The following is a 16,799-nucleotide window of genomic DNA, read 5'->3' as shown; positions in this document are numbered from 1 at the left end:
CATGGAGTATTCAAGCAGTACTTTACATTTTATAATATAAGTGAAAATTAGGGATGACATTTTAGACCAACTCATTAACCTGACCTAGCCCACCCGTTAAAATTAACATTTTGGTGGAATACTTAACGGTTCATGTCGTTAGTGGATGAAACCATTAATCGCCCATTAAATAATGAGTAATTTCAGGTCTACCTGCGAACCGTTAACAACCGTTAATAATTGGGAGTGTTGTGAAATTTCAATAAAGACTAAATCAAATCATGCTGCATCACTCCTCAGTTCTCCCGGCTGCAAATCTTAGACTCACACACTCACCTCCCTTCGGCTCACGCTGTCACTCGCTACAAATCGCCGCTGCAATCCGCGGTCATTCCTTACTTGATGCGGAGAGGGTGAAATTTCTCCAACCCTAATAAGCTAAAATATGGGATTTTGCATTTTACTTTGGCTTTCCAAGAACCAAGAATCTCGTTTTTGTCATTTGTCTCTCAAGAACAGCCATTTAGAATTATTAAACAGATTAAGGACTCATCAAGGTTTCTACTTTTTTTCTTTTTTTTTTTTTTCCTATAAAAATAATACTTCTTATTGTAGTGTCCGGGAGAGAGTGGAAAAATCTAACTTAGACTTTTTCAGTAGAGTGATAACATTAGGCCATCTCCAACCGACCCGACCAAAGGATCATAGGCCAAAAAATAGCTTGTTTTGACATGAAAATCGTATCCAACCGAGGGCTAGACCAAAGGGCTCGTGGGCCCCACCAAGCCAAAAATTTGAAATCAGGCCAGCAGGCCATGGCCATATCTAGCCAACCAGCCCTCCAGCCCAGCTTGTTCAAACCCCAACGGCTACCTGGTGTCAGCTTGACACCATCTAGGGGTGCAACTTGGGTTGGGCCAATCCGAACCCTCTCATGTTCAACCCAACTTTAAACTCGAACAAGTGGTTTTTTTTGTTTAGTTATAACACGCCCAAACCCAACCCAATTTCAACCTGTTCATTGATTTGGTTGAATTGGGTTGATCATTTACCCATCCATCTCCAACCCAACCAAACCCGACTAACCAAACCCAATCTAAACGGATTGTAACCCATATCAATTAATGCTCATACTACATCCAAGTAAGCCAAGTCCAAAAAGCAACGCACTTTCTAAATTTATTTATTTTTTTAATAAATTACCCATTATAATTACTTAAGTTTTTAGGGAATAAGAGCCCTTGATTAGTCAACCCATATTTGTAGTCTCTGAATCCTAAAGCTTTATAGTAGATGGATTTTATGAAATTAAAGTTAGCTAGCTTTGATGCTACTTGGCTTAATTTTTTTAGGAATTCTTGGAAACTAAGTTGTTACAAGATTAAACTTGAAAAAAGTTGGGCAACCCGAACCCAACCCAAGTAAACCCTAACCCAATTAAACTCGAGCCCAAATGAACCCGAATGAAACCTAACCTGAACCCAAGTCCGAATTGGAAAAGTTGGGTTAGGATTGGGTTGACCTTCCAACCCGCCCGAGTTGCACCCCTAATGCCAGCTAGCAACGGCTAGGTGACGTCAGGTTACCGTTGGAATTTGAATTTTTTTTATTTTTTTTGGACGACAAAATTCTAATTTTTTTCTTTCTATAAATACCTAAGTCAGTCCTACACCATTTCTCACATCATTTTCACCATTCCATACTATCTTATAGCTCATTTTATTTCAATTCTTCACATTCTATTGCACAACTAATTACTCACTTTAACGACACATGTCACTCGTAATCCTATCCGAAAAAAATATTGAGATCACATAAAGATAAGAAATCTAGAGAGTTATTCACTTTAGCGACACGTTACACTCGAAATCATATCCGAAAAATAATTGAGATTATATAAAGATAAGAAATCCTAAGACTTATTCATTTAGCAACAAATGACACTCAAATTATGCTTGAAAATATTATTTTAATATTGTAGTTTAATTTAATTATTTTATATATATCGCACTTGTAGACATATATGTCTAAATATTAGATAGAGAATGATAATAGCTAATAAAAAAGATACTAGCAACTTTCTCACTTGAACTTTCTCGTTTTATCATCATTGCTTATCTTTGCATTGTACATTGTTGCTTGATGATTATTATCATCTACTTTTAAGATCACCTTCAAAAATTAATTTTGCAACAAATCAATCAAATAAAATTCATTATCCATTTAATTAATGTTGTCAAAATTTCAGTGTTTAAGTGAAAAATATTGTTCATCTATATATTGGATAACCATCCCGCCGGTATGGACATGGACGCGGACCCGCTAGCCAACTTGCACACGACGAGGCAGTGTACGGATTCGACCAGCTTGCTGCTGGCTAAAAGAGAATATCGCATCACCTCCTGAATCGTAATCGGGTCAACGAGCGAAACGGCCGTCTGAAGCATGTAGAACTTGAATAGGTGGCTTTTGGGGATTCTTCTTCGAATTCTTCTGTGAGTGCCTTGCTTGGTGAGGGCGGCAGAGACGGGGATTTGGGGAAGTGGGTTCACAGCGTTTTGGGGAGGCGAAGGAAATGGATATGGTGGTCTTCAGCGGGTGGAGGTGATTGAAGGGTTGGGAGGATCTGGATGTCCTGGTTTTTCTTCGTTCTCACATTCTTCACAAAATCTCAATGTAATCATTTTTAATAATTCTTGGTAATAATTTTCTTAATAATTCTACTAAAAAGCCACTGGTTTCTTGAGGGAAGGAGAAAGTGAACGGAGAACTGGAAGAGAATGAGCGAATGGAGAAGAATACGAAAAAGAAAAAAAAAGTTAATGTTCCGCCATAAATTCAATTGATTTTAATGGTTTTATGATAGAATCTTAATTTTTTTACGTGTGAAACCCAACGGCCATATGTGTTCAACGTTACCCAATATTGTTATGTCCACGTATTAGGCTTGGAAAATTTACCACACGTGAAGAGACATTTTGAAAATGGATTTAACATTGATGATGGAAGAGAGAGAGAGAGAGTGAAGTCTATTAAGCCAGGTGCTATGATTTGATTGGAATGGGGTTAGCTCACGCTTTAGAGCTGTGTACAAGCTCAATTCGACAGCAAGAGTCGGTTATGGTGGTTGGTTTTCTCGTTCTTGATGAGGTAGGCTTTATAACGAACCTGTGAGAGGATATTAAATAGATAGTTGCATTTTCCTTCACTTATAAACTCTACGCCCATCAGCCTGTGCAAGGCAAGTGGCTCTTCTATTCTACATTTCTACTCTCTATCTTTTCCACTACTGCTTTTGTCCTGCTCATTCTTATTATCTCTTATTTTCTAAAATAAATTATTTGCGTTTATGTCGTCATCCTCATATAGAATAATAACAGGAGGAAATTAGGTTCACATCCTTCATTTTGCTCCTACATTGATTCCAACCCTATTCATTTTCATTTTCGTCAAGTTCCTTGTGTATTCCTTCCCATCCTTAATTCTTTGAATACTAAAATATTTTATTTTTAAATCTATTCCTTAGTGTTAAAATGTTACAATTAGTCTATCTCTATGTATGGCTACATTTTATCATATAATTTTTATGTTTAGTTTTCTATTTTACTTTGCCAACCTTTTTATTTTTCCCAATTTTTCTTTCATTTAATTGTACCCATATTATTGTTTCTTTTGGTGCCATATTTTTTTAAAGTTTTATTTGTATTTGCACCCATGTGTTTACCATCACGTGACATTATATACTTAGTCAATGACAGAAAAATTACATATGGTATATTTATGTTTTAGAGTTAATGTAATATCCCACATCGCCCGTGAGGGCGTGGTCTTTGGGCCTTATATATCCATTGCCAGCATGTACCTTTCAGTGAGGCCTTTTGGAGCTGCGGCTTGCAAAGACAAAACCGTGCGGTAGCCCTCTGCTGTGACCTAGTCCAGAGGGGGAATGCCAAAGCGGACAATATCACTGCGAGGGAGGGCTGGGATGTGACAATTTGGTATCAGAGCCAGACTCACGGTCGTGGTGTGCCGACGAGGACGTCGGGCTCCCTAAGGGGGGTGGATTGTAATATCCCACATCGCCCGTGAGGGCGTGGTCTTTGGGCCTTATATATCCATTGCCAGCATGTACCTTTCAGTGAGGCCTTTTGGAGCTGCGGCTTGCAAAGACAAAACCGTGCGGTAGCCCTCTGCTGTGACCTAGTCCAGAGGGGGAATGCCAAAGCGGACAATATCACTGCGAGGGAGGGCTGGGATGTGACAGTTAAACTTTGTATCATATATTTATATTTTTAGTTTGTACCCACTTTTAATTTGCAACAATTTTTTTTTAAATTTGTAGTATTTTCTTTTTAGTTTTAATTTGTACCCATATGTTATTTCTTTTAGCGCCCATATTTTTTAAAAATTCATTTGTATTCATAATTTTTTAATCTTTTATTTGTACCCTAATTTATTTATACTGCACCCATCCTTCTTTATTAATATACCACTTTGTTATATGTGAAATGTATAATTTTTTTTTTTTTTGCAAAATGTACCAATTTTTTTAACACTATGGATACATTCTTTTGCCATTTATTATTTCTTATTGTTACATAGTTTTTATCCATTTATTCAATCAAAATGTTTGAATTTTTTTATTGTAACCGTTTCTAATAGTATTATAATGAGGAACTTTAAATTTATAGGATTACAATCTCATAAAATATCAAACAATTAATGTCAAAACTATAAAAATAAAAATATTAACACAAAATGGATTGAAACCTTGAAAATATAAGGTTTTAATAAAGAAAAACGCATCAAAGTAACCATAATAATATTGCTTAAAAAAAAAATATAAATAACTGAAAAGAAAATAAGAGTACAACGACAATATGCCATAAATAGTAATGAAATAATAAACAAGTATATTGGTATGAACTCAAACCGGTGGTGGAGAAACTAGTTTACATAACAGAAAGTCTAATAAAATGAGCATGTGCATTACATTGTATATATTTCTCGACATCCATATCCCTAATTACTTAATGGGAGAGTTAGATATGTCTTCCATTCTAATATTAATTCATTGTTGTGAGCCACAAGGTGTATAAAATATTTCACTACTCGTGTCGTACTGCTTGTTTGCATTAAAGATAGACAGAGCGCGACACATCATAATCCTACAACCCAGGATCTGAAATCTTCATGCACCATCACCAACTTAATTTTATTTAAACAAGTGCTTTTGTACATGTATATGCAAGACTTTTTGAATTAACATGGATGCACGTGGAACTACCTATATAGTATATATGCATGTTGCACAAGAAAAAACGAAGTATTTGATCTCCTCTAAACTAATCTGAATTCAATAAAACATGTCGATTACATATGAATTTTACAGAATGAAGAACTTTTTGACAATAATCCACAGCATCCAGCTTATCATATAGCATCAGAAACCAAAAAAAAGAGAATATATGTATATAACCGACGCTGATTCTGATCGAAAAAAGAAGTATTGACAAACTATTACGACAAAGGGAGCATCAGCTGCTTCGTTATGGCAGAATAAAGAGAGGGATTGTGTTTTATAGCATTCCATGTTTGGGATGGAAATTAGGTATTTCAGAGGATCGGAAACGGATGTCGTTTAGATTATCGATCATAATATGGTGTGAAAGATATAAATAGAGAGTAAGAATGGAATTGAATGAATCTGACATAAAGGGCTTTGACAAATATATGGAGATAGAAATAACCTTTCTGGAGTACTTGTATTCTTTTGGAGAAGTTACAACTTTTCACTTTAAAATACAACTGTTCACATCCCTTCAGAATTAATTAATTAATTTATTATATTATTATATTATTTCTTTATTAATTAATTAAATTATTTCACTACAATCATATGTACATTAGTACACCAATGTTATGGTGTACCTTCACATATGATTACACATATTGTGAAAACCATGTTATCATAATCATATTCCAACATCTCCCACTTGATTATGATGACATAAATGGTTTCCTATTCTGATTTGTTTCATAAGAGTATTATTCATAAACAAATTGAATGTAACATCAGATATGTGGCTTCTTTACCTGGTGCGCACCATTCCACTTTATCTAATAACATTTTACTCTTTAGTAAAATGACATCATACCCAAGTAACTAGGAAAAACAATATGTACCAGATTACAAATGACGATTTGGTCCCGCACGATACGCCATACTGTTATATAAATTATTTCTTCAACCTTATAACGAATTTTACTTTCAAGACGATTTATTATAACCTGGTTACCTTGCTAGTGCCATCTATCTTTAACCAACCAAGTACTAAAGAACTAGATAGAGTCGCATCTACTTGTCCATGTTTCAGGCGTCCCTAAAACCATACAACGATGCCCGCAGCATGTCTCACACTACAACACATCTAGATGTTTTGCAAACCCATTGTAGTCACATGCTTTCGAAAATTTTCTAGAGACAATCTCTTGGTCATTGGATTGGCCACCATCTCTTCGAGGGTCTGTAGTCGACCTTTACCTTTCCTCTTATATAGTGATATTTAATATCAATGTGTTTTCTTTTAGAACTATTTGCTCCACTTTTTATTAGAAAGATGACGAACTTATTATCACAAAACACATTGACGGTCTCCTTAGGTATACTCATATTTAAATTATCAATAAAGTGTTTAGCCCATACTGAAGTGCTTACTGCTATGCTACAAGATATATATTTTGCTTCCATTGTAGACTTTGCAACACAACCTCTATTTCTTACTTAACCAAGAAACAGTCATTCCACCAAACAATACAATGTTACCACTTGTTGACTTTATGTTATCCAAGTCGCCTACGAAATCTACATCACAATAACAAACTAAATCCAAATCATTTACTCTGAAACAAAGTTCCATACCTTGAGTGCCTTTTAGATATCTAATAATTCTCTTTACTGTCATCCAATGTTGCTTTCCGGGGTTAGATTGATATCTACTTACCAATCCAACTGCATGACATATGCCAGGTCTTGTGCTGGTCATAACATATATCAAACTTCAAACTGCTTGGGCATAAGGAGCATTTTGCACATCAATGATGTCTTGCTTCTGTACCAGACACATATTTTTGGAAAGCATCATTCCTTTACAAACACTAACTGACTTGCAATCTTGCATATTAAATCATTTAAATATTTTATCCTAGATAATTTTGTTGATCCAAATAGAGCGTTTTGGATCCCAGATATGACTTAGTCTTTTTAATCATATCTATGGAGTTACCTACAAGTAAGATATCATCTTCATATAGTGACAACATACAGAAATTAACTTGGCACTCCCAAGAGTAAACACAATGATCTAATGGCTTTATTTATAGCCCATTTCCATAATGGCTTGGTGGAATTTTAAATACCATTGTCTTGATGGTTAGTTAAGGCCATACAACAACTTTCTTAATTTGTAGACATTATTTTCATGTCCTTTGACATGATATCCTTCGGGTTGAATCATATAGATGTCTTCCTTCAAATCTCTATTTAAGAATGTTGTTTGACATCTAATTGATGAAGTTCTAAATCCATTCTAGCAACAATTGCCATAAGAATCTGAATGGATGTAAATTTCGCAACTGGAGAGTAAGTGTCCACAAAATCTATACCAAGTTTCTAAGAATAACCCTTAGCTACTAGTCAAGTCTTTAACTTATCCAAGGTACCATCTGATTTGTACTTCTTACAAAGTACCCACTTACAACCGATAGGCTTCCTTCCATCAAGTAGATCAACGAATTCTCAAACTTCATTTTTCTTTATGGAATCTAGTGCTTCATTCATGGCTTGTTGCCATTTTTCAGACTCAAAAACTATCAGTTGCTTCTTTATAATTCCTTGGATCTGGATCTCCCACTAAATGATCTACCTCCTCAAGATTGAAAACAATGTAATCTTTCAATCTTCTAGATGGTTCCCCTTTTCTTTTACTCCCACTGATTTGATCATTTCTCCCACTATATCTTCCATGATAATATCATGATTATTATCCATGTGTATGTCATGATCGACTTTGTTATGATCACCCATGTTTATGTCTCCCACTTGATCATTGTCTACGTCATGATCATAAGACAAGTCTGAATCAAGATGGAAATATTGATCTTCCGTAGGAGAATTTTCTTCTTCTTCCAAAGATTTCAATTCTTGTATTGGATAAACCAAATTAGTAGTTTCAATAAAAGTAGCATCTCTACTTTCGATTAATCCTTTCTTAAGATGATAAAACCTATATCCAACACTATTATCAGGATATCATATGAACTTACATTCCAACATCTTTGCTTATAATTTATCCGACACTTATTTTTTTTAGTAGCAGATATCCCACACATTCACAAAGGTTTTGTCTAATCAGTGAACAACGAGTACTTGTTCAGCCAATCACATCGATAGAGGGCTGGGGGATTTCTTTCTTGTCTACTTGGCCAGACATGATCAATTCTTCCTCTATTTTTGTGCACAAAAGTACTTTTCACTTCTACTGGATTCTCTTTCAATTCTCAATGGTCTTAGTCCTCTTAAATTTCTTGCAATTGAAAATTCTCTTTGTACCAAATCAGGATATATAAAACCATAATGAGTATTACATTGATCCAAATAATCATTGATCCAAATAATTAAGTATTTTGACTCTAGAATTCCGAAGATTAAACCATTGCTTCCACTTTTGATCTTTGTGACTATTATTCAAAGTATTCCACAAATCAACCTTATAAGTGAAATTATTAGGGTAAACATAATTAATATCACTTGAGTTTGAATTGAAGGGAGCTGCCAAGGTTGTAGAAAAAGGTTGCAGGTGGCTTTGAATTGGGCCTATTTGAAGATGAGCCCACCTTAAAGGACCTGTGAATTTGACCTTCAGATGGACAATAATCTTTATTATTGTCTCCTGGTCCTTCACGTGCACTATCACAGTGCTTAGAACTAAAAGAAAATCTCATTTTTCTTTGAACCAAGGAATCTTAAATAATGGAGGAGTTCCTTCCTTGATTTGGACTTTGTGAATCACGCTTCTCCTTCTGAAAAAGATGCAATCGTTCCCCCTTCTGAAGAAAATTCATCCCACAGCCCGGTGGGTAATCACAAACTGTGAAAACAATTAGTCTTGGAGGAAATCAGTGCCGTCAGTGTTGTGTATTACCGTGAGAGGATGAGATCACAGTTGGATGAACAAGAAAATGATGCTGCCTGCTATGGGTCAGTGGAGTGCTGTGGTGAATCCACGGCAAAAGGCGAGACCACAGTGGAGGAAGAAGCAAAAATCGCTGGTTCAATCTCGAATTTGTAGCAGTCAACGAAGGACTACGAACCAACCGCTATGGTGCAGGTAAGACTCTTGGGTTTTGTGACCAAATTTAAGAAAAAGCTTCAGAAAATATGGGTTCAATGGGATGCTGCAGGTCTTTGGGTTTCTGTGCAGGTTTGGTTTTTGCAACCAACGATGCCCACTACAATGGGTTTTCTTAGGTTCTCATAAGACTGAATAAACCTTGTGGATGTAATTCGTTCAAATTCTAATACTAGTAATTATAGTCGAGGAGTGAGCTTAGTGAATTTGAACGCTGAAATGGTTCAATGGCAGATTAAGTTATTTTCTCTACTGAATGAAATGGTATGGAGGAATATAGTTCGAATTGTTGGGTTAATTCAGGCTTAGGTTCAAACGGGTTGTAGGATGGGATTTCAGACAGGCTATAGTGTTTGAACGTTTGGGAATTTTTGTGAGTTTTAGGTTCTGCAAGAAAATTCTCAGATGCCGATTTTAAACTTTCTATCAAAACCAATTGAATATTTTCCTTATCCACCAACATCCTCTTCCTAATATCTTCTCAAGTTGAAACTTAGTAAGAACGTTGTTGGATTCGTTACTTGATGAAGAGGAAATCTCCAATGTAGTTTGAGACAGTCCTCAGATAAAAACTGGGCAAATTGTTTTGAGTCATGAAAACCTAGCTCTGAGGCCAATGATGGAAACTGAGTAGTTCACTGGATCGGAAACAGATGTCGTTTAGACTATCGATCACAATATGGTGTGAAGGATATAAACAGAGAGTAAGAATGGAATTGAATGAAGCAAATAGAAAAGGCTTTGACAAATATATAGAGATGGAAATAACCTTTCTAGAGGAGTTGTATTTTCCAGGAGAAGTTATAACTTTTCACGTTGATCATATCCTTTTAGAATTAATTAATTATATTATTTCTTTATTAATTAATTAACTTATTTCACTATAATCATATGTATATTAGTACACCAATGTTATGGTGTACCTTCACATATGATTATGCATATTGTGAAAACCATGTTATCATAATCATATTCCAACAGTGTGCAATACTATACATGAAGTATAAAAAATGTACTACATCACTAAGGCTTATTTTTTACCATGCCCATTGAAACTCAAACTTAATCTTACTTGTCTTCTTGGAACAAAAATATTGTCACTCTACACCTTGAAGCTCAATATTTGCGTCACTTTACATGAATTCCAACTATTTGTTGGAAATTATATGTTTATATAATATTATAATTTCAATAATACATATATATATATATATAATATACACACACACACACACAATAGTATAATTTATATTCTAATAATCCCACAACTTATGGGTTTTTATTTAAAATCTTATTAATATAAACAACTATAAATTTCAATTTTTAATTTAAAAGATATAGTAACATACATAGAAATAAATTTATCACATTAATTTCAGGGACTTCGATTAAAAATCGAAAACCAACAAGGTTTCAGTCAAATAATACTCATAGCTAGGGTGACACACCCCGTCCCGAAGGAGGGCATGCTGGCCGTCACGTGAGAGTGACGTAACCATTTACACAGTTCGGAAGCTTTAAAAATATACAACTTCTAAGATGAAGCACCCGAAGGTGAGTCCTCATTTGATCCATTATGTCAGAACACCGTTGAAATTCCTCGTAGTCACCACACCTTTGCAATTCTTGAACCTAGAGGGGCGTAAAACCAAAATTGAGTGGGTCAGTAAAACAAATCTTTTCCAAATCCAAACACTTCTCAAAAACTTTGTAACCCCTCTCCGTAAAACTTATATACTTTCCCAGAAAATAAACATATATACGTATGTATAAATATGTCAATCAAGCTCAAAGGTATGCCAACTATGCTCAAGATATGCCACATCGGAATCTCATAATAAAATGTAAGTACTCAGGCATAACTCATATCAATAACATATAATCTGGCAGCCGGAGTCACCTAACGTGACCTGTACGGCTGCATATAGAGCTCAAATCTCATTCATAATAACTAAACAACTGAACCTGCCCATGAGTCGGAACCACCTAATGTGGTCTGTACGACAGGCTATGCACCTAGCTTGGATCCAAGCTGAGCATAAGGTGCGGGGAGGTGAACATCACGTGAAGGCTGGCCCTGCTCAGGGCGAGCACTAACACCGGGGATCAGGTTATGAGCTCTCTAAGCATCTCTATCATATCATTCTTCATATCTCAATCATATCTCATGATCGTTATCAGCATAATATCTCAATCGTATCTCAATTATATCTCAATCATATCAAACTTATATTTCATTTGTACTTCCATAGTATTTCAATCGTATATCATATGTATATCAAATGTATATCAAATGTAGCTTACCTGGGCCTCCTCAGCACCATGCAACAGTATGCATAACTATGGTAATGCACATATTAAAATACGATGCATATATGACAGGATATTTAATTCTTATTTCTTTTAAAATACGTTTTCTGGGAAATACGTCAAGCATACGTATATATACGAAAAACAAAACTGCCCACTCACAGATTACATCGACGTCTCGTAGGTCCCTGAGCCTCCCCTAGATTGGTTACATTCTTCTTCTGTATAATTTTCACCTATACAAACAGTAACCAAATTGACGTTATTTAATGCACATACACCAAACATTCGTCCATAACTTTCTCATACGTTGCTTGATTTGGGTTTGTGAATATACCACGGTGATCTACACGACGTCACGAACGCGTGACAATTTTCAGAACTCAATTTGGAGCTCTCACGCACCCCCACGCGCCCTGTACACGCGCTGCCCACGCGCGCGTCTTCTTCCTCGCGTCGCCGGACTGGTTTCGCCGGAGGTGGGTGTTTTGCCGGAATTTCTGGGTAAATTTCAAAGTGTCATAACTTCTTCGTTTCTTAACCATTTTCGACGTTCTTTATATCAAAATGAAGGTATTGACGAGACGAACACATCCATACCTGCCTTGACCCCTAACTCGGCGTGGATTCGCCCGAAAAAGCCTCGAAAGCTCCGGCCAACTTTGAACCAAGCTATCCCGACGTCCAAATCCTTCAAACGAAGCACTCCGAGCTTCCTTAGGACCTCACCAAGCTTCCTACAAGCTTCAAAATCCCAAAAACATCAAGCTTTATGTGTGCATGAACAGTGCACACGCACAGTGAAATTGAAATCCATGTTTTCCGAAGTGAAACTCACCTGAAATTGGTACCATCATGTTCGTGTGGTCCTCAGGAGCACGATGGTGGTCTTAGATCCTTCGTTGGTATAGTTTTAGGGTGGTTTTGTGGGTGGTCTGTGTGAGTTCGAAGGAGAGAGAGAGAACTCTGAGAGAATGAGAGATTTGTGAGGGAGGAGAGAGAGAGACAAGATGCAGAAATGGGGGAGGGATTTGAGGGATGTGGGATCCTACCCAATCCCCAAATCGTCAAGTTTTAACATATTTTACGCCCCTTAGTCCCGTTTAAGGGCATTTTCATAACTTCACGTCCTCGGAATTAAAATTCCGGGACAGGTTGTGACATAGGGACTGCATCCAAAGTCTCCCAAACAAAAATATAAAAATAAATAAAAAATAAAAAATAAAAAATAAAATAAAAAAACTTCTTAGTTGGTGTTTTGAGCTATTTTTAGAGAAAACATGGATATATTGATAAGGCTTTTTATATTAGTACTCCACAAAATGTTGAATGCATCCTACATTAAATTTTAATACTAAATGATCTATGCATCCTACTATGCAATGACAGTTTTGACCTTACTAGGTTTTAAAAAATACACCACAAATCACTTTTATTATTTATCTTCTTCAACATCAAAATTCTACCACTCTCCATTTTTTATGGTTATTTTCAACTAGGTTTATCTAACAAAATAGAAAGTACATAGCATTTAGGAAGCATGAATACTACAAATTGGATGAACACAGATATCCGATAGCTATAAAATTTGTTAGCAATCCATAATTTTTCATATGAAAAATGCCTACAAATTCAAAAGAGCTTTTGGTTTCATTACACATGTCAAATATTGCTTCGTAAGATACTACATCAAAGCACAACTTAAGAGTTCACATGTATCAAAATCACCATCAAAAATTAATATGCTACACAGTCAAGCGCTTGCCTGAACAATAAAGTATGAACGAAAAACAAAATCATAAGATGTTTAATTTCTAAGATGTTAGAGTGTGATTCAAATGGTGAAGCAGTAAACTCGAGTCACAGTTCAATGAACCAACTAAGCTGTTTAAAAATGAACGAAAAACAAAACCATAAGATGTTTAAAAGTGAGTGTTATAAGATTTGAAAAGGATAAAAGCCAAGAAGTGTTTTTCCCATAATGGCTAGTGAGGCATGAAGGCCTAGGAAGATAGATGCATAAGGTCTATCTTAGTTGTTTCCCACTTTTTAAAGAACAAAACATGATCAATTTAACAATAACGTTAGAAATTAACCACAATTATCGAAGAATTGTGGGCGTAGCTTACCTATTTTGAGAAATGAGATTTACTTACAAGAATGGAAACGTAATTTGCTAATTGGATGAGACAATCAAAATGTCATCTCTTGTAATGAGTAATTGTTTAAGGTATGGCAAGGTTATAGACCTTCTATACCTTAAATGTAGGGGAAGTCTACTTCCTAGTGTTAGAAAATTATTGTGTAAGTCCTAACATATGTTTCGAGGACTTAACATTGGAAAACAACTATTCCCGTATGAAATATAATTTCATAATATGGAAGTGCACACCACAAGAGTAGTCAACCTTAGTGGTACCAATTATTAAAGGTTTGACTAGAGAGTAAGTTGATCATCAAGAGGAATGAGGCTAAAGCCAACATAACCAATGAATCAGTCGGGCGGAAACCTAACTTAGTTGATTGGAGATCCCATGGTCTAAGTTGGGCATGATTCAAATAAGTTAACACACTATATACCTCATTCATATGATGGAAGAAGTGTGTTGTCTACAGACGTTTTAGGTTGTATATTTATACTTAATGACAATGATATCTTATAAATTAATAAGAGGAATATTGCAGAATATTCTTAATCAATGGTAACCTATGTGAGAGTAAAAGTGGGTCGCTTCTATGAGAATGAGATGACTAAATTCTATATGGCTTCATGAATCCAGGATTTGTTCAGGACCAAAATGAACACAACTGTATGAACTGTAATATATTAGGATTAGTGATGTGTGTTGCTTATTGTCTTGATTTACTGTTGCGGTGAACAGTTCAAGATCTTCCACATCCACTGTGTCACCAAGTTAATCTGATAAGTATTCACTAGGGTAGGATCAAATCCAAAAACCACCTCTCCCGATGTATCTTTTATCTGCCTATACTCTCAAATTCTTCCTAATTTTTTATTCATGTGGGGGATAGGGTTTAATCCCCAAGACTTTATTGTCTCTCTCATTATTAAAAATCTTCTTAGTCGTGTCTTGAGAGTACGGAATACATAAAGTTTGCCAGAGTCTGAAGATTGAAGTGCCTTGACTTCGGATTATAGATTGTTAAATCCTGGAAGACGGACGCCTACCGAACTACAAGCACAAGAGTAGGGGCGAAATTCTGTCTTTAGGACATCTACATTTATGCAAGCCTCAATCTCCAAGTTTGTCAGTTTTTCTAACTTTATCTCTGGTTGTTTATATTAATCTTGTATACTATTGATGTTGTGATTTTCTTTATGATTATTGTGATTGGAATTCTTGCGTTATTTTCAAATTTTTAATATTGCTACAACACTATTATGTTAAATTTGCTTATGTGGCATGAGTGTGGCCCAGTTACTAATAAATAATTTGCCACTTGGCCGTTCCCACCAAACTCTTTGCTGACTAGATAATAATTCCAATGACTAACTTGACTAACTTGGTGCGGTATTTGTCAAAGGGATAATGACTAAACTTTGCATGTAAAGGTATTCTTTAACATGGAGTTGTGTAGGAAATTGTTTGATCTTATCTAGGACTCCATGGAGCTATGTTGTGATGAGGTAGTTGACCACTTCTCTCCGGAGGGGAATGGTGTCTGCTTATGGTGTGTTATGCTAGAGTGAAGGGAATTGTTTATATTGTAAATCACTTCGCAAATATCATTTCTGTAAAAAAATTAATTAATTAAAACAAATAAATAGACAGTTCATAAAATTTTTACCAGTTTCGTCCATATATTCGTCAAGCTTTTATCAAATCTCTCAAGAGTTGCAAGTGTATATGTAGAACAAATCACAAAGATGATTGAAGAGCATCTCAACAAGTGCCAAAACAGAGAACTCCTATGTAGATTCGGGCTCCAGGCTTGGAATCAGTCTGATGGTATATGTTGTATCAAAGGCGAGTGCAGCCCACTTCTTTACTAAGACCTTGTAGACATGTAAATATTAGTGAAATAAATACCCACAAAAAAAAAAAATTAAAGTTTTGACATACCAGGGTTTACGTAGCATGCACTGTGGGTCTCACAAGTTGACATAGTCATCGAAACCGGACAAATTATCAAGAATGACAGGTGTCGACATTTGCTAGAAAATAAATAAGGAATTATTTTTAAACAACCTTAATTTAAATCAAACAAATATTGATTTAAATTAAAATAAATAATCAACAAATGAAATGAATGCCAAATCGGCCAAATTAAGGATGACCAAACTAAGGAGGAAGGTGATTGATTTATTTGATTAATCAAAGATTATTTAATTAAATCAAAGATTGTTTATTAAATCAAAGATTATCTTATTATTGTTCAAAAAAAAATAGAAGATTATTTGATTAAATCAAATTGGTCACGAATTAAGCCCAAATCAAGTCATGGTTCTTTAGTCAATTAGTCAAGTCCAAAATCAATATCAAATCAAGCCTTAATCAAGACATGGAAGTCCCTATAACTATGAAGCTCCAAAGACAAAGGAAGGGTCCGAACATCCATAAATCTCTCAGATGCTCAAAAACCCTAAACACTTGTGCTCTTGATCAAGCTTGTGGAGAATCAACAAGCATAACAAACACGTGCCAACTCATCCACACTAAAGCGGAAGATCACCCATCATGTGAAACTCTTCATGGTCCTGTTTCGTTCAAGATCAAGCCTATACGGCCCTTGAAGAAAATTCTAGCCTGATTCAAGATAAAGTGTTCATCACCCTTGAATCGAGTTCTAGGACTTCAGAGAAACAAAACAAGTCCAAACCTTTAGGGAAACCAGAAAGTTCTTTTCACCACTTTCATGAAGAACCACCAAGCACCACCTACACTAGCCAGTAACAGTTCATTCAACGCCACAAGCCAAACTCTTGTGGCATTTGTTGACCAAAATCAAATCTCTACAACCCTTGTATCAACTACACACACATCATCAGAAATCAAATCATAGGATCAAGCATAGAAATTGTAATCCTAATTCATTCATTAATACAAATTTATTACATTATACGCGTGTTCTTGTTTC

At 35.5% G+C, this 16,799-nt stretch overlaps 1 protein-coding gene across 3 annotated transcripts; it reads right to left on the bottom strand.

Annotated features, from left to right (window-relative positions):
• Nucleotides 1-10,869: 10,869 nt before the first annotated feature.
• Nucleotides 10,870-12,713, bottom strand: LOC103931949. Of its 3 annotated transcripts, none has more exons than XR_007252422.1 (5): nucleotides 12,538-12,713; nucleotides 12,300-12,443; nucleotides 12,037-12,199; nucleotides 11,862-11,935; nucleotides 10,870-11,021 (listed from the first exon to the last, which is right to left on the bottom strand). XR_007252422.1 is itself a non-coding variant. In XM_048568800.1 (4 exons), exons 1-4 carry the CDS (start codon nucleotides 12,554-12,556, stop codon nucleotides 11,932-11,934), a joined length of 330 nt encoding a protein of 109 aa, XP_048424757.1. In that variant the 5' UTR covers nucleotides 12,557-12,713; the 3' UTR covers nucleotides 11,791-11,931. The 3 variants fall into 3 exon arrangements, 1 of the variants encoding a protein (XP_048424757.1); XR_664906.3 differs by having other exon boundaries at nucleotides 10,871-11,021; nucleotides 12,300-12,436; nucleotides 12,538-12,712; XM_048568800.1 differs by lacking the exon at nucleotides 10,870-11,021 and having other exon boundaries at nucleotides 11,791-11,935.
• Between the last annotated feature and the right edge of the window lie 4,086 nt (nucleotides 12,714-16,799).

Source organism: the organism of the source record quoted next, unplaced genomic scaffold (assembly GCF_019419815.1).
Source record: "Pyrus x bretschneideri cultivar Hongxiangsu unplaced genomic scaffold, Pyrus_bretschneideri_v1 Contig49, whole genome shotgun sequence".
NCBI lineage: Eukaryota > Viridiplantae > Streptophyta > Magnoliopsida > Rosales > Rosaceae > Pyrus > Pyrus x bretschneideri.
Note: the sequence above shows the minus strand (reverse complement) of the source record. Positions and strands in the feature narration are given on the sequence as shown.